A 19,076-nucleotide genomic window follows, 5' to 3' on the forward strand; every position below is an offset into this window, starting at 1 on the left:
ACCCACCCGCACCGCTGCTGTACACTCATCATCTTCCTCCACCTGACTTCCGCCCGTACAGATGATGTCACTTCTGGTCGGGTCACCTGAACACACTGATGCCCTGTGCATCCACCTGATGCTGCCATCGTGAGCCACCCACTCCCAACCGCCCAAACCGCCCCAACTCGCTCACCTCACCGACGAGATCAGCATGTGTGCGCACACAATTGTGCGCCCCACACCCCAGAGGGAAGCCACTGGCTGCTATTTGCCACAACCATTGGGGAGTAGCAACTTAGACCCCGAGATAGTCCTAGTGTCCACCACGCTAAAGAAGGGCATTCCCCATGGACTCGGGCGCTCAATGATGGATATGGCTATCAATGGAAGATAACAAAATGCCTATTTGATAGCAGCAGTACTGAGCGCTTTGTGCACCCGAACATCGCCCAGATGCTGAAATTAAAGGAATACCCTATGAAGTTTTCTATTGCCTTCGCTGCCCAGGACCACTCTATTATGGCACTCGTGCGCTGAGAGCTGACAGTAAGTGGGAAGACATATCAAAGGTTCAAGCTCCTGGTCATGCCCAAGCTCTGTGCCAGTCATCTTAGGGTTGAACTTCCAGTGCCACCTCCAAAGCCTCACCTTCGCCTTCGGAGGCCCACTCACTATCCATAGCACAAAGCCCAGCGACCGCACCCAGTCCACCTGTGGCCTCTCCACAATACGAGTGCCCCCTCCAACGCTTTCCAACTACCTGACACCAGACTGTAAGTCTATAGCTGCCAAGAGCAGGCGCTATTGTGCAGCCGACAGGACCTTTAGTAAAGCAGAGGTGAGGTGGCTTCTGGGGGAAGGTATCATCGAGCCCAGCACCAGCTCCTGGAGAGCCCAGGTCCTGATTGTAAAAGGGGGCAGCAAACAGAGAATGGTCATCAACTATAGCTAGTACACGCAGCTGGACACCTACCCCCTATCCCAAATACAAGGTCTTCTCCATGATTGACCTGTAGTTGGCCTACCATCAGCTCCCCATCCAAGCCCAGAATAAGCTTTATACTGCCTTTGAGGCAGATGGGCACCTCTATCAGTTCCGCCGTTCCCTTTGGGGTCACAAATGGGATCTCCATGTTTCAGCGGGAGATAAACCGCATGGTAGACTGGCACAATATAAGAGCGACCTTCCTGTACCTGGACAATGTCACCAACTGCAGCCATGACCAGCAGGACCACGATGACAACCTAGAGAGATTTCTCCGGACGGCCGAGGAGCTGAACCTCACTTACAACAAGAATAAGTGCGTGTTCAGTGCTACCCTCCTCGCCATCCTAGGGTACATCGTGAAGCAGTGTAATTGGCCCCGAATGCAAGCGCCCCCTAATGGAACTGCCCCTCCCTCACACACTCAAGACCCTCCACAGGTGCCTAGGGCTCTTTTCTTACTACTCCCAATGGTTTCCCGCTTCTCGGACAAGGTCCGGCCACTGGTGCAAGCCACTACCTTTCCCCTCCCACCCCCGCAAGGTGCAAGTGGCATTCACCCACATCAAACAAGACATTGCTAATGTAATGATGCATGCCGTGGATGAGACCACCCCATTCCAGGTGGAGTGCAATGCCTCTGATGTTGCCCTCATGGCCACCCTCAACCAAGGGGACAAACCAGTGGCCTTCTTTTCCAGGACTTTCTACGATTCAGAGCTTGGGCACTCCACCAATGAAAAGGAAGCCCAAGCGATCATGGAAACAGTCTGCCACTGGCGCCACTACCTGGCAGGCAGGAGGTTCACCCTTCTCCTTGACTAGTGTGCAGTGGCATTCATGTTCAGTACCCCCCCCCCCATAGGGGCAAGATCAAGAACGACAAGATCTTAAGCTGGAGAGTTGAGCTGACCATGTTCAGCTACGACACCCAGTACAGACTGGGGAAGTTCAACGACTCCCCCAATACCCTGTCCCGGCCCTGAGCCAACATGCAGCCTGACCAACTGCAGGCGCTGCATGACACCCTTTGCCACCCAGGCATCACGCACCTGTATCATTTCATTAAGTCCCGGAACCTTCCCCTCACAGTCCAAGACGTCCAGACCATGACCAAGTCATGCAGGGTCTGTGCAGAATGCAAACTGAGTTTCTTCTGGCCGCCACAGGCCCATGTTGTCATGGCCACTCAGCCCTTTGAGCAGCTCAGCGTCGACATCAATGGCCCCCTGCCTCCACAAACAAGAACATCTACTTCCTCGTGGTTGAAGACAAATACTCCCATTTTCCCTTTGCCATCCCTTGCCCTGACATCTGCACCATTATCAAGGCACTTATCTTTAGCATGTTCAGATACCCAGCCTTCATCCACAGTGACTGGGGGTCCGGCTTCATGAGTGAGGAGCTGTACCAGTACCTAATAGCGCGAAGCACTGCAGCTAGTCGCACGACTAGCTACAACCCCAGGGGCAATGGGCAGGTGGAGCACAAAAATCGGGTGATCAGTCCTCCTGGCCCTGAGGTCCAAAGGCTGGTATGTTGGCAAAAGGCGTTCCCCAAGGCACTGTGGGACCATATGGTCGCTGATGTGCCCGGCTCCCAGTCAGACCCCTCATGAGCACTTTTCCTCATTCCCTTGGAAATTGGTAACTGGCGTCTCCCTCCCAACATGGCTAATGTCTCCAGGATCAGTGCTCCTCCTCAAGCACGTGCAGACCCACAAGTCTAACCCCCTGGTCGAGCAAGTGCTCCTTCTCCATTCAAACCTGAACTATGCCTATGTCAGGTACCCCAATGGAGGGGAGGTCACTGTCTCAACCAGGGATCTGACATCAGCAGGAGCTCCGCTGTTTACCCCCCCCCCAACGAGTACCCTGCCCAACCTCCCCACCACGGGTACCCTTGGCCCACCCAGGATTCACCAGGAGCTGACCTCCTTGCCCCACCTTTCCAGAGGGCTACATTCCTCATGAACCAGAGCCACACATACACTTCCTCACTGCCAAACACTGCCCTGCTCACACCACCGGTCGCTCCAGCCACCCCGGACCCAGCCAACCCTCAGGCAACGCTGCCATAGCCGACCATTGACCAGGAACCAAACCAGTGACGGTCACAGGGGCACAGATAGCTGCCGGACCACCTGTATTTGTAAACACTAACTGGCACCGAGACACTTCCCCCACTCCCCGACTCATTTTAAGGGGGGTGAATGTGGTGATACAACAACAGCACTGGGCCACGTATCCACCAGCCTACTGCAGGGGGCAACCTCTGTACCTGCAGGAAGACCACCTGGGAGGCTGTCAATCACCGATCTGAATATAGAATTGAGCTGGCCCCTCCCAGGCCAGTCACACGTGGAGCCATCAAGACTACTACTAGTGTACAACAGAGTTTAAGTGGATTAAAGCCTGTAGTAGTCTTTTCTGTGTGTTGTGTCTGCTTGCTGCACCACAGTACATGAAAAATTACAAAAATAAGAGAATAATCATTGGAAAGAGTGTTTGATCTTAAATTAATTTTTAAAAATTAAATTTTGGACCTTTGAAGGCTAATTCTAAATTATTAACAGATAATCCAGATTGATAATGCAGTGTTAAGTTTGCTACATCCTTATAATGCCATCTTTCATCCAAGTTGCAAAACAAATATTGTGAATTTTCAGATACTGAAAACAAAAAAAATTCTGATCGACTTTCTAAAAACACTGGGGGACTCCTAACTATCCTAGCCAACATCACAAGAATAGTTCATTGGCGATTAATTTTATTTTCTGTTTGTATCGACTGGCTCTGCCTTCAAGCAAAATAGCAAACACCACAAAAAGAGCAGGAGAAGCCAACAAGCTCAAATAAAATAAAAGTTCTTAAGAACATGATGGACCAATTCAATTCTTTAATAAAATCTTTACCTGTTTCATAATTTAAAAGAATCCACATTCTAGATTTGTAGTATAGTAGCATAGAAATTAAAGCATTTTAGTATCCTTGGAATTGGAGCAGTTTCAGGACATCTGCGCCATAATCTTCACAGTGGTTCATTATTGTGGATTTGAGTTCTCTAACGAATGCCCAATGAGTACTACAATACAGGCTTTCATTTGCTCTAAAGCTTTCTCAATAGACAGGCTCACAAAGATTATTGTTCAGACTAGGAGGAAAATATAGGCTGTTTTGCCAAGTCCAATCCTGATCCTTCAGATAAGCAGGCAGTGTCACAAAGCCCAGGAAATGAAAAAGGTTAAACCAATGTAGAGAGAGAGAGAGAAAGAAAAAAAAAACCAAACTTCTAGAAGAACTCAGCAGTTCAAGTAACATCTATGAAAGCAAAGGGATGATTGATACTTCAGACTGAGGCTCTGCATCAGGACTGAAAGTGTAGAGGGAAAATAGCCAGTATGTAGGAGGAGGGTCAGAGACAGAAACTAGTAAAAGAGGTAGAAACAGATAAATATATAGGCAAATTGATGGTTTCAAAACAAGAGAGGGAGAGATTGGGCAGATTAGTCTTTATTCTTTGGAGCGTAGAAGGTTGAGAGGGGATTTTATAGAGGTATTTAAGATTATGAAAGGGATAGACAGAGTGGATGTGGATAGACTATTTCCGTTAAGAGTAGGAGAGATTGAAACAAGAGGACATGAGTTAAGAGTTAAGGGGCAGAGGTTTAGAGGTAACATGAGGGGGAACTTCTTTACTCAGAGAGTGGTAGCGGTGTGGAATGAGCTTCCAGGAGAAATAGTGGCGGCAGAGTCAATTTTATTATTTAAGAAAAAGCTGGACAGGTATATGGATGAGAAGAAGGTGGAGGGTTATGGTCATTGTGCAGGTAGGTGGGACTAGAGAGGAGTGTTTGGTTCGGTGCGGACTAGAAGGGCCTAATGGCCTGTTTCCATGCTGTAATTGTTATATTAAAATAAATGCAGCCTGAATCTGACCCAACGAGTGTCTGAAGAAATCTTGAATGATAAAAGATCAAGCTTGATGCACTATCAATAACTCCAAAGACTGATAGGCTTTTATTACCATAAACATGTCTCATGTTGCTGACCGCACATTAGGGCTTGATCTGGGGAGGGGTTATGGCTTTGCCACCTTTATTAGGGGAATCAAGACAGAGGAGCCACAGGTACAAACAGTATTAACAGGGGTTCCACCACACAGTTCCAAGTAATTCACCTTCTACCATCCTTGCAGTCACAAAATCCAATGGCATTATGCTTCCAAACTGATCATGACCATTGAATATACAACAAACCTAGAATTGGCATGAGGAAAATCAAAGGCTGGAATGCTTTGGGATCCAAATTATTATTTCCTTCCAGAGCATGCTAGTTTACTCCTGTTACAAATCAGAAAGAAAACTATCGGATTCATATATAAAAGTCTCTAAAAGTCCCTTCTCCCAAGTGACCTTTATTCCATGGATTGTTCATTTGCCTACTCAAGTATTGTTTTGCCATTTATCAAATTAGCACTTAATTTAGATCCACCCCTCACCATCTCTCAAACACTGCAGCTCAGAATATGGTGAAATCCTTCAATTTTATTCTTCCTTTTAAACCATAAGAACACAAGACTTAGAAGCAGAAATAGGCCATTTGGGCCACTGAATTTTCCCCACCATTCTGTCATGAGCTGATCATTTTCCCACAGCCCCAGTCCCCGGCCTTCTCCTCATAACCCTCAGTGGCCTGGCTGATCAAGAACTGATCAATTTCTGCCTTAAATACACACATTAAGCACCTGTGGCAACAAATTCCATATGAACCTCTGGTGAATACATTTCCCTGGATCTTGTGCCCTCTTGTCCAAGAGTCTCCCTCCAAGGGAGACAACCTTATTACATCTACTCTTATCTATGCTTTTCAACATTCATAATGTTTCAATGAGATTTCCCCCTCATTCTCCTAAATCCAAACAAGTACAGGCCAAGAGCCATCAAACGTCCCTCATATAACTCTTTCATTCCTAGAATCATCTTTGTGAACCTCCTCTGAATCCTCTCTAACATCAACATATCCTTTCTTAAATGAGGAGCCCCATACTGCTCACCAGTGCTTTGAAAAGTCTCAACATCACATCCCTGCCCTATTCTATTCCTCATGAAATGAATGCCAGCAATGAATGCCTTCTTCACCATCATCTCAAACTGCAAGTTTATCATCAAAGTATCCTGCATGAGGACTCCCAGGTCCAATTGCATCAGAAATTTTTATTTTTTTCCCCAGTTTTAAAAAAATAGTCTGCCCATTTATTTCTTTTACCAAAATTCATGACTATATACTTTCCAACAATCCACTTCATTTGCCACTCTCTCCTCATTCTTCTAATCCAAGTCATTTTGCAGCCTTCCTGTTTACTCAACATTACCTGCTCCTCCGCCTATCTTTGTATAATCTGCAAATTTGACCTTTTGGAACTTCATTTTGAAGAAGTGCCAGATTATTCGGCAATGCTTCAGAAGGCACACACTGTTTAAAATGGAAATTCCATGATTAAATTTAGAAAAAAATTGTTGACACAGACTGCAACAAATAAATGCCAAAAATTAAGGATTTTATAGTTGTGCTAGGGTATGTAGCCAGCCTTTTCAGATTTCTAAGGAAGGTGCATTGCAGAGAAAGGTCAAATTTGAAACATGCCAACTTTGGTCAAGATATCCAGATTAGGTAAAAGCATTGTTTTCACCTTACGTAGCATAATTTTTAAAAAATATGTAGTCAGGAGGAGAGAACCTCAGAAGAAATCAAAACTTGACTGCTTCAGTGAAGCAGGCCCATAAACCGAGCAGAATCCTGAGGTTTGTGGGGGGATAGACAAAAAAGGTTGTGAATGGCTACACTGTGGGTATCAAATGCTATATTTAGCCAATAACAGCTAGCATCCCTTTCTTTTTCCCTCTCAAAGACCTACATTGCTCTCAACTATGGCTCGCTGAACCTGAGGGAAGACTGCAAGTTTGTCAAGTTAAATCTATAAACTTGTGTATTTGGCAGTCAGATAGAAATGCAAAGTTGTGCAGGGAGGGGAAGGAGGGTAAATACCATTACAAATGGAGGAGAATGGCAAAAGAACACCAGATGGACAAAGATGTTGAGGATGAAAAGCACCAGCTTCAACTAATAAAAATAAAACAAAAACTGAGGATGTTTGAAATAGACAATAAAAGCAGAAAATGATGGAATTCTCAGCAGGGCATGTCAAATGTATGGGAAAAGAAAAAGGGTTAACATTTCAGGTCAAAGACCATCAGGACTGGGAACAGAAAAAAAGTGAGAATAGAAGTTGCAAAATGCAAAGCAGATCAGGCTGGGTACAACCTTTATTTCCAGAGATAAAGGAATAAAAAAGATTTAAAATAACTGTTATCTGATGGTGCAGAATTCAAATTTGAGTCCAGACAATGTAAGAGAAGCGTGAACTAAGATTGTTGAAAATATGTCTGTAAACTTGCTCTGATGGAGTTTGAAAATAACTGAGAAGTAATTTTGTTCCAGTTAATGTCCTGTTGGTTTCTTGAAAGTGTAACTTTTTTTTTAAATCTCATTGTGAAAAGGTGCTTAATTTTTTTTTCATACAGTTTAAAAGACATTTCCAGGATAACAAAATCCATATTCAACCTCAACAAGGAATTGGTGTTGCCTTTCAGGCACCACTGAGTTAATAATTTTGTCTTGCCCTTAAGATGATAAGGATGAAATGTCTCACACTGCCCAACAATCCCCCCCCCCCCCCATAATTAACCACATAATTATTTGTTTTCTCAGGCTTCGACCCATCTAGGCTTGTTCATTCTTGCAACAATCTTTTGATAAAATTCACTCTGATAAATTATCTTTTTTCAAACAAAAACTGTCCTGGATGTTAACTGGCGTCAGATATATATGCTTCTATCGCGCAAAGACCAGACATTAGAATTATTTAGGCTGTATTTACATACCCTAGGCTGAACTTCAGTCAGACATTCCAAAACGCTTCCAGTCATAGGCACTAATTTCCCCGCCTGCAAAATAAACATAAATTATTACTGGTCTGTGACCACTATTTGTGCGGCACCTTTTAGCACAAATTATTTTCTGTTGATTTATGCCACCAAATACAGGTATAAAAAGCCAATAATGTCAAGAAAAGTTGTAATTAACATGGATACAACACGAACAAACAAAAAATTACATTTGAAAAGGAAAAATAGCCACATACTGTGCATAACACGGGATCCATATCCGTGAACTTTCCCTTGTATACGGGTCGTAAAGGTTGGAGGACCCCCGGCATCATTTTGTAGTGGCAGGGACCGCTCCAGGTTTTGGCTCTCCTCCTCTGGAATGTTGATCTTTACTGTCACCAGGCAACCAGCGGCTACACGTGAAACCCAAGCGGGTGACGGCGGAGCTCAAGCCTCATCCCTCAAGGCAACCCAACCTACTCTTGCCTCCAAACTTGATTTTTAACCACTGTCGCCCTAGCAAATGATTCTCTGTCTTCAGCTCACGTTGCCTTTCTGCTCGTAATTTTTCTCACATTCCAAATTACAACACAAAAGTAGAAGGGCTACAAATTAAATTATTTTACGGTGCCTATTCTCAACAGGTGAACTCTTAATCTCAAGTGCCAATAGAAAAGACTGCAGACCACAAAAAAGATGGGAAGCAACACCTTCTCCACGGTCATACTCTTGTGTGCTCAGCTCCCAAAACCGTGGAGCCAAATACCGCTCCAACTCCATCTGTAGGTTCGCTGACGACACCACAGTAGTCGGCTGGATATCAAATAATGAAGAAGCAGAATGCAGTAAGGAGATTGAGTCTCGTGGCCGTGGTGCCAAAATTAAACCATTCTCTTAATGTCAGCAACAAAAAGGAGCTGATCATACATCCCACTTCCCATCCCCCACCACCTTCAGCCACATCAATGGTGCTGAAGTGGAGAGAGTGGATAGCTTCGTTCATGGGAGTAAATCTTTCCAGTGGCCAAACCTCATCAACCACATCAGCACAAAGGTCAAGAAAGCGCAATAATGCTTCTACTTCCTTAGAAGGCTAAGAAAGTTTGGCATACCCATTTTAAAAATCTACAACAAATTTAGCAGGGACATCAAAAATATGGGAGCTGATCGAAGGTGATCAATGCAGTTCAGAATATCATACAAACCCCTCTTCGACATCCACACCACCTACCTTGCTCATTGCCTTGGCAAGACAGACAACATACTGAAAATTAGGACTCATCTCACCCCAGCTGCACTCTTTACTCCCTCCTCCCATCGGGTAGAATGTGCAAAAATGTGGAAAAAGTGCACCATCAGGCTACTGTGTGGACCTCGTCATCATGATCTCATTCTGCCTGTTCGATGATCTCTCAGTAATAAGTTCTTTCTCTGCTACTCTGCACTGCAGGAAGCATGTTAAATTTACTTTTTGGACTGCTCATGGAACAAGCCCTTCTCACTGTGGCAGCTATGATATGACAACAAATAAAGTTCAAATAATTTATGGAATTTTATAAAGCCTTTCATGATCTCAGGATGCCCCAAAATGATTTACAGCCAATGAAGAATTATCTTTGTTGTATTCCTACCTTCATTATGTAGAAAACCTAGTAGTCAATTTGCTCACAGCAAATACTTTCTCATAAGCAATGTGATATATGCCAGGTTTATATCAATATCTATATTGATAGAGAGATAAATATTTGGAAGGACATTAGGGATTGGACTTTGCCCTCTAGTGAAAGATTGCTACATCAGCCCTTCAGGCATGGACTGGTTCATTTGCTGAGGTCACAAAATGGATTTGAACATTATGTGATCATTAACAACCTCTATGTTTTGTGTTCATGAGTCCTCAAATCCCTTTGTGCTGCACCTTTTCTGCAGACTTTCTCCATTTAAGTGATACTTTATTCTTTTGCTCTTCCTTTCAAAACTACTAATTTCACATTTTCCCATATTATTAACTATTTTCTACCCTATTGCCAAGTTATTTAACCTATCTCCCTCCTCACAACTTGAATTCAATACATTTGTTTCCTTCCTGTAACAAAAAGAATAGGTTCGATGGGTCAAAGGCTGGACACGTGTTAGTTTTCAACTACAGCCTTGATTCTCTGAACCAATTAAACTGATTCTCCTCATTACTCACAGCGCTAATTGTGATGTGAGAAAAGAGACCCAACTGCTCCACTGGCAAGGCCAATAGCAAGGTGGACTTGACCTTGATTGACAGATGTGGTGGCTTCTGATCGTTTGCCAAGGACATGTGGCATGTTCCCACTTCCACTGTCTCTTCCAATTTTTATAGATGCATCATACAAAGTATTCCATTACAGTTTGGTCTGGAAACTTGCTCTGCTCAAGACCACAAGAAAATGAAGAGAGTGAGTGCAAACCAATCTTCCATCCATCAACTTCATTTTCACATCCTGCTGCTTTGGGAAAGCAACCAACATATTAAAGAACATGCACATTCTGGCCACATTCTCTTTATCCTTTTCCTGATGGGCTGAAGATATATGTAATTGAAAACACACACCTCCAGATTCAAGGGAGTTTCTTTCCTGTTGCTATCAGACTTGAATGGACATCCATCATTAAAAGATGATGCCCTTCACTGTTTAATTGTACTTCTCTCTTTAATATGATACCTTGCACTTTTGTCTTATGTGACATGATACCTTGAACTTTTGTTTCATTCTCACAGCATCCCAGTGTATGGGTTGACTTGCCCAGATAGGACACAAAACCAAGTTTTAACCCTAACTTGTTACATGTGATGATAAACAATTCAACAATTCAGTTCAATTTAGTTCAATCTTCTATCCATGTAATATATTCTCTTCATCATAATGACCTTTTACCTCATGAGGCACCTTCCTGAACACCTTCTGAAAGTCCGAATATAGAACGTTCTACATCCCTTCTGGTCTTGACTTCCTCAAAAATCTCTTAATTTATGAAACCATACTGCTTAATAAAATTATGACTTTTCAAAGGTGCTAATATAACTTTCTTACTATCTGATTCTACAATGTTGTTAGGCAACATATTCCATGATTATCCATTTTTGCTTCTCTCCTTTCCACACAGTTTTCTAATCATCTGCTATTTCTCCAGAACATTTTTGGAAGATTACAACTAATGCAACAGCCATCTGGGAACTACTTCTTTTAGAATCCTAGAATGCAAGACACCTAGCCAGGATCTAATCGAGCCTTTGCCTCATTATTTTGCCTACTATTACTTCCCGAATCTCTTTGCAGACGATGCCACTTTAGTTGCCCATTCAGAGCCAGCTCTCCAGTGCATGACGTCCTGTTTTGCGGAAACTGCCAAAATGTTTGGCCTGGAAGTCAGCCTGAAGAAAACTGAGGTCCTCCATCAGCCAGCTCCCCACCATGACCACCAGCCCCGCCCACATCTCCATCGGGCACACTGAACTCAAAACGGTCAACCAGTTTACCTACCTCAGCTGCACCATTTCATCTGATGCAAGGATCGACAAAGAGATAGACAACAGACTCGCCAAGGCAAATAGTGCCTTTGGAAGACTACACAAAAGAGTCTAGAAAAACAACCACTTGAAGAAACACACAAAGATCAGCGTGTACAGAGCCATTGTCATACCCACGCTCCTGTTCGGCTCCGAATCATGGGTCCTCTACTGGCATCACCTACGGCTCTTAGAACGCTTCCATCAGCGCTGTCTCCGCTCCATCCTCAATATTCATTGGAATGACTTCATCACCAACATCGAAGTACTCGAGCTGGCAGAGTCTGCAAGCATCGAATCCATGCTGCTGAAGACCCAACTGCGCTGAGTGGGTCACGTTTCCAGAATGGAGGACCATCGCCTTCCCAAAATCGTGTTATATGGTGAGCTCTCCACTGGCCACCGAGACAGAGGTGCACCAAAGAAGAGGTTCAAGGACTGCTTAAAGAAATCTCTTGGTGCCTGCCACATTGACCACTGCCGGTGGGCTGATATCGCCTCCAACCGTGCATCTTGGCGCCTCACAGTTCGGCGGGCAGCAACCTCCTTTGAAGAAGACTGCAGAGCCCACCTCACTGACAAAAGACAAAGGTGGAAAAACCCAACACTCAACCCAAACCAACCAATTTTCCCTTGCAACTGCTGCAACCGTGCCTGCCTGTCCCGCATCGGACTTGTCAGTCACCAACGAGCCTGCAGCAGACGTGGACATACCCCTCCATAAATCTTCATCCGCGAAGCCAAGCCAAAGAAAGAAACTTCCCGAATTATGGAGATTAAGACAACAAGAAAACAGGAACAGGATTTGGCCTAACTTCCAAAGCTATGCCTTAGGCCTCACCTCCTCTCTGTCCCATAGGCCTTAGTACACTGATTCATCCAATATTTACCAACTTTCATTTTAAATATATTATGATCTCATCTCTACCTCCCTCCAGGATAAAGAATTCCATAAGATTACAACAATCTGCAAGAAGAAACTTTGGTTTTAATTGACCACCCCCTTATCTAACTCTAAGTCTCTATTTTCAAGACTCTCCCACTGATGGAAACAGCTCAACATCTACCTTGTATTGTCACTTTAGAATCTTACACTTCCAAAAGATCATCCTTCATTTTTCTAAAAGTCAAACAACACAGGTTTTCTGCCCTCTCTTCCATCACTTTTCAGCTCTTTTTTTCTCTTCTACACTCCTGCCTGCATTATTTTTTTACCTGTTAGCCTGTGCTCGTTCCCCTTCCTCCCCTCCCCCTCCTCACCTTTTTATTCAGACACCTACCTGTTTTTTCTTATACCTGACGAAGAGCACAGGCTTGAAATGTTGGTTATCTTTCACTTCCTTTGGATGGTGCGTGATCTGCTGAGTTTCTCCAGAATATTTGTGTATTGCACAACACATATCCAACCTTAACTTCTCATGCCAGGCAGTCCTCTCGCTCCAGAAATTAGCTTAGTGAATCATTTTTGGACTGCTCCCATTCCAACTATATCCTTTCTTAAATAAGGGAACCAAAACTATGCAAAGTTACCAAATGTGGTCTCATTAACATTCTTTGTAATTCTAGCAATACTTCCCTATTTCTAAAATCCAACCCTTGTGATAAAAGAAGAACTTTTCATTTGTCTTCCTAACTACTTGCTGCACATACTTGCTAATTTTTGATCATTCATGCACATTAACACAGATCACTGTACTTCTTTCATTTGCTTTTAATTAAATCTGTGTTTTGATTCCTCTTTCCCATGTTTGTCAATGTGATATTTAATTGCTCCATGGCTTATTCAATAACTATAGGTTGTTTAAAGTATCTTTAACCATAAATTATAAAATATAAATATTTAATATTTCTGTGTTCTTCATAACTAATTCATTAATTTCATTTTCTAGGAGTTTTCCATCCGTTTGCACTTCATTCATCCCTCTTATATACTTCTATTGTCTGTTTAAATTCCTTCTTTTCTAGATTCTGAATTTATCCTCACCTTCTGGTGTATCATTAACTTCCTGCCTGCTGACTTTTCTTTTTCAACTTTACTCAACTTCCTTGTTTAAACATGATTGTTTTATCCCTCCCTTAGAATCTTTCAATCTTACTGTGATACATTTTTGCTCAGTTTCATGATTTAAATCCTTCACATCTGCCACCATTTGTACATTAATTTTCCTTCAAATCTGTTGGTCCAGCTCAGGTTGTCCAACTCACGTTTGCCAGCTGAATCTTACTATTTTGCAATTGCCTTTATTGAAGTTAAACAAATTTGTTTCTGAAAATTATGAAAAAACTGCAGATGCTGAATATCTGAAATCAAAAATAGTAAATGCTGGAATCACTCAGCGAGCCAGACAACATCCTTGGAGTGAGAAATAGAGTTAATATTTCAGCCAAATGCTCCTTTAATATAACCCTTAATATGTTCTACAAAGGTTCTCTGAGCTGAAATGTTAACTCTGTCTTTCTTCTACAACTTGCTGAATGTTTCCTGTAGTTTTACTTTTTACTATAGATTTTATTACAGTTTGCTCCTACCCAATTTTCTCAGTCTCTACAGTTGTTCCTGCCATCAGTTCATATTGACTTGAGTTGTGAAATCACCAAATTAAACCAAGTAATTAGTTTTTGTTCAGGTATGTCGCTTTAAATTCTGAAAAAAAAATTTTTTTAAATCATTCTGCTTCATGTCTGTATGTGTGAAGGTACTGGAAGACAAAAACATATGTTGCCTGATCTTCACCACATCATACACAGCCTTCTCATTTTATATAAAGCCATCATAAATAATTTTGTCTCCTATTATCTGTGTGTTATTTGTTTCTAAATTTCCAATAATGAGGGCAACAAATATGCTATTTAAAGAAGGATTTAGTTCCACTGACTTCATTTGAATCTATTTAGTTGTATGTGGCACCAAGTGGCATGCAAAATAAAGTGTCAAAATTCTGGAGGAACACAGCAGGCCAGGAGCATCCATGGAAGGCAAAAGATAGTCAATGTTTTGGGCCGTAACCAGTGCATTTAAAGCAAGTAAGATGCCTTCAAGCACAGTACATTTCCTCCATATCAGATCAGATGCTATTTATTGTCATGTAATTAAACAGAAATGTAATACAGGGTATTACATAAAATTGCCTTTAGTCAGCTAGAAGGCAGACAAAGATTGCCTTTAGCATTGCCTGGCACCCCGTACAGTCAGAGAAAGAGAAGCAAACGAGAGTCCTTAGAGACAATGAGTGTCCGTGAAAACAGTTTCAGTGCACCCGTGGCCTTTGTGGCTGCAGTTCTGTTCAAACCATCTGCAATCCAAGTCCAGATGCAAACCCCTGACATGGTGAAAAAGCCTTCAGTGTCCAGGGTCCTTTGGGAGCCCTTCTTGCCTTCAGCACTCTCAAATCCTGGTTCCAATAGCTGGTTCCCATGAACCAGTCTCCAGCACCCTCCAGCCTGGTGTGAGTCCTTTGACCTCAAGTTGCCAGCAGCCCGCAGCCTGTGTGGGTTCCTCAACCACAAGTTGCCAACAGCCTGTGTGGGGTCCCTCAGCAGTTGAGGCCTTCGCTGGTCTGCTGCCATGGTCACTGCCCTATAGGGTCATCTCCTATGCTTCTTCTTCTCAAAGGGAGGTGTTCTCGCCAGACTGCTGCTCTCCCAATGTCTGCAACCCATTGTGGCCGCTGCTAAACACAAATACTGCCATCTGGGCACAGTCCTTGCAGCCACAGGATTTTTAGTAAAACACCATCAACTCCCTTAACAGGGAGTTAACTCCCTTTAAACCTGCAGAGAACTTACTTTTTTTGAATATTTTATCCATATATGTAATTAATAAACAATTGTATAAAGCGGTGGTTTTTTTCTTTTTTCTTTCTTTCCACACATACCACTTTAAGTATTCCCTATGCCATCGGTGCTCTGTGGGATTGCTTAAAGTGGTATGTAGGTGAAAAGAAAAGGTTTGAAAACACTGTTTTAATCATACCTAATTGGCTCGTTATGTGCACAGTTTCATAACTCCAAAGGAAATGGGCAATGACAATTGTTCTCAAGCAAAATACTTAACAGTTGGGTCTAGAGCAGTGATTCTCATCCTTCCCTTCCCACTTACATATGATCTTAACCAATCCCTTACAAATCACAGAGAACCGATGGCATTGAGATTACTTAATGTGGTATGTGAGTGGAAAGAAAAAAGGTTGAGAACCACTGGTATGAAGTAATAAGAATTTAATTTTAAGAGAGATTCAATCATGGTTATAACCCCTTCCCTTCCCTCCCATATCCTTCCTCCCTAAACCCCCTCACCCTCCAAGAAATTTATAGATAGATATATAGTAATATAAAATAAAGAAAAAAGAAAATAGCTTCATGTATTGCTTGAAGGATCACTTTCCAACACACAGGACTCTAGCAAGATTTATATGATAAATTTAGGGAAGAGAACTAAATAGGATTGAAGAGACAGGAAGAACACCACTACATATTTATACATAAAATTGGGACGTCAATGTTACAGCACCCTTCCACATTTCTAGGCCTGGAGTGAAGCAGGATAGTCCAAAGTTAGTAAAGAGAGAGAACAAAGAGCACATGGCACCTTTATCGTACTGGAGGGTCCAACCCAGGTCATTAACAGGAATGAATGGATCAGTGCCAGGAGGATTAATCCAATTACAACAGCCAATGACCCAAGGCCAAGTACAGGCAGGTTGGAGAGTCCAGTCCAGCAAATTTACATGGATTTCACCAGCAAAGTGTGCACTAATTGATGGGGTGGTACCAAACTTTGATTGGCAGCTGGTGTGTTCTCTGACTAGGTAGGGGGCAGTGCTATCACATGACAGCCACAACCCTTCCCAATACAAGGTTATCACCAAATTCCAGTCCACCCTGAGGGCATTGCTAAAACCACTATCATCACGCTCTTTGGTTTGTTTGAGTTCCTTAGGATGCCCTTCGGACTAAAAGGTGCGGCTCGTACATTCTAGAGACTGATAGACGCAGCGGGCCAGCATCTCAGGTTTGTATTCATTTATTTGGATAACATCCTGATAGCCAGCGGCAACTGCAAAGGGCATGCAGCCCACATGAGAGCTATGCACCCGCCTCAGCGAATTTGGCCTGAAAATCAACCAGGCCAAATGCCAATTTTGGGCAAGAGACAATAGACTTCCTGGGCCACAGAATTTACAGACAGGGGTGACACATCTGTCTGAAAAGGAAGAGGCTGTCAGGCGCTTCTCCAAGCCACACATAGTGAAGGGCCTCCAGGAGTTTGCTGTTATGATTAATTTCTATCACCGTTTCATACCAGCAGCAGCTCACATCATGAACCCATTATTCTCGCTTATGGCAGGAAAAAGAGAGATCGAGTGGGATGAAGAAGCATCGGACACTTTCCAGAAGCCCAAAGATGTTCTGGCCAACCCCATACTTCTGGAACATTCATGGACTGATGACCTGACCGCCCTAACAGTGGACGCATCCAACACAGCAGTCGGGAAGGTACTTGAGCAATTGGTTTGGCCCTTTTTTAGCAGGCACCTCTGACCCCCCCCCCCCCCCCACCACTGAGATTAAATACAGTGCCTTTGTCCGTGAACTCCTGGCATTGTACCTAGTGCTCCAACATTTTAGGTACTTTCTGGAGTGGAGAAGATTCAAGGTCTTTGCAGATCACAAACTGTTGACTTTCACCTTCAATGAAGTGTCAGACCCAAGGTCATCCAGGCAGCAAAGGCACTTGTCCTAGATACCTGAGTTCACCAGAGATATCGAGCATATCACCAGGAAGACCAACAAAGTGGCCGAGGCATTATCTCAGCTGACAATCCAGATAATACAGACTCTGTCCAGGGGGGGTCGATCACATGGCCCAGGCACAGCAGATGGACCGCGACATCCCTGCGTACAGGATGGCAGTGATGGGACTCAATCTAGGAGACATCTGCATCGGCCCCAGCAACCAGACCCTCCTATGTGACATTTCAACTGCCAAGCCTCACCCCATTGACCCAGCAGAATGGAGACGACCAGTGTTTGAAGCAGTGCACAACCTGGTGCATCCAGCCATCAGGACCACTGTCAAGATGGTGGCCAGCAAGTTCATTTGGCATGGCCTCTGGAAACAGGTCAGTTAATGAGCTAATCCTGCACACACTGCCAGTCATCAAAGGTGTAGATACATATCAAAGCACCCCAGCCATTTGAGCCGGAATAACAGAGGTTCAGCCAAGTGCACACAGCTATTGTGGGACCCCTGCTGGTGTCACAGTACCAGTTGACGATGGTAGATTCCCTCTCACAAGGTGGCCAGAGGCAATCGCATTGGCAGAAACCTCAACGGAGGTCTGTGCCAGAGCCCTAACAAACACATGAGTGGTATGGTTTGGAGTCCTGAAGCACCTAACATTGGTCAGGGGTGCATAATTCACTTCAGGGCTCTGGGCAGCCCTGGCCAGCCTCCTGGGAACCCAACTCCACCACACCATGGCGTGCCATCACCAGGTCAACAGGTTGATGGAGAGGTTCCACAGGCCCAGCTCAAAGGACAGAATTGTACTGAACTACCATGGGTCCTCCTGGAAATCCGTACCGCACCAAACAAGGATTTCAACGCCTCAGTGATGGAAATGGTGTATGGCGCACCCCTTGTCTTCCCTGGGGAACTCTTGGCCACTGCCAGTGACATGGACAAACCACCAGTCACAAGGATGTTGGGAAACATAGAGACTAATGCAAGGGAGGAACTGAAAGAAATCAGTATCTCTAAGGACATGGTCTTGGGGAAACTGATGGGATTGAAGGCAGATAAATCTCAAGGGCCTGATAATCTACATCCTAGGGTACTTAAGAAAGTGGCCATTCAGATAGCAGATGCTTTAAGAATTATTTTCCAGAACTCGATAGACTCAGGATCAGTACCCATGGATTGGAGGGTAGCTAATGTTACCCCACTATTTAAAAAAGGGGGTAGAGAAAAAGTGGGGAATTATAGACCGGTGAGCCTTACATCAGTAGTGGGCAAAATGATGGAATCCATTATTAAGGATGTAATAGCGGAGCATATGACTAGCAGAGAAGGGATCGGACAGAGTCAACATGGATTTACAAAAGGTAAATCGTGCTTGACTAATCTATTGGAATTCTTTGAGATGGTGACAGGTAAAATAGATGGGGGAGAGCCAGTGGATGTGGTGTACCTGGACTTCCAAAAGGCCTTCGATAAGGTCCCGCATAAACAACTGGCTTACAAAATCAAGGCTCATGGGATTGGGGGCAAAGTATTGATGTGGATTGAGAACTGACTGGCAGGTAGAAGACAGAGAGTTGGGATAAATGGCTCATTTTCTGAGTGGCAGGCGGTGACCAGTGGGGTGCCACAGGGATCTGTACTGGGACCCCAGCTGTTCACAATTTACATTAATGATCTGAATGAGGGGATTGGATGTAATATCTCCAAATTTGCAGATGACACTAAGCTAGGAGGGGTTGTGTGCACGGAAGAGGGGGTCAGGAAGCTCCAGTGTGATATGGATAAATTGAGGGACTGGGCAGATACATGGCAAATGCACTACAATGTGGATAAATGTGAGGTTATCCACTTTGGTAATACAAACCGGAGGGCA

The 19,076-nt window shown here is 43.8% G+C and overlaps 1 protein-coding gene across 4 annotated transcripts in view; it reads right to left on the reverse strand.

Annotated features, from left to right (window-relative positions):
• efhb (EF-hand domain family, member B) overlaps positions 1-19,076 on the reverse strand; it is a 101,178-nt gene that overhangs the window by 78,941 nt on the left and 3,161 nt on the right. For 2 of the 4 annotated variants that reach the window (XM_069913216.1, XM_069913227.1), the window contains exon 2: positions 7,911-7,973. In XM_069913216.1, the coding sequence (XP_069769317.1) occupies positions 7,911-7,973 (63 nt within the window). Of the gene's footprint in view, positions 1-7,910; positions 7,974-8,170; positions 8,309-19,076 lie in introns of those variants that run through there. The other 2 variants (XM_069913217.1, XM_069913228.1) reach the window with 2 other exon arrangements.

The sequence above is a fragment of the Narcine bancroftii genome, chromosome 1, assembly GCF_036971445.1.
Source record: "Narcine bancroftii isolate sNarBan1 chromosome 1, sNarBan1.hap1, whole genome shotgun sequence".
Classification (NCBI taxonomy): Eukaryota; Metazoa; Chordata; class Chondrichthyes; order Torpediniformes; family Narcinidae; genus Narcine; species Narcine bancroftii.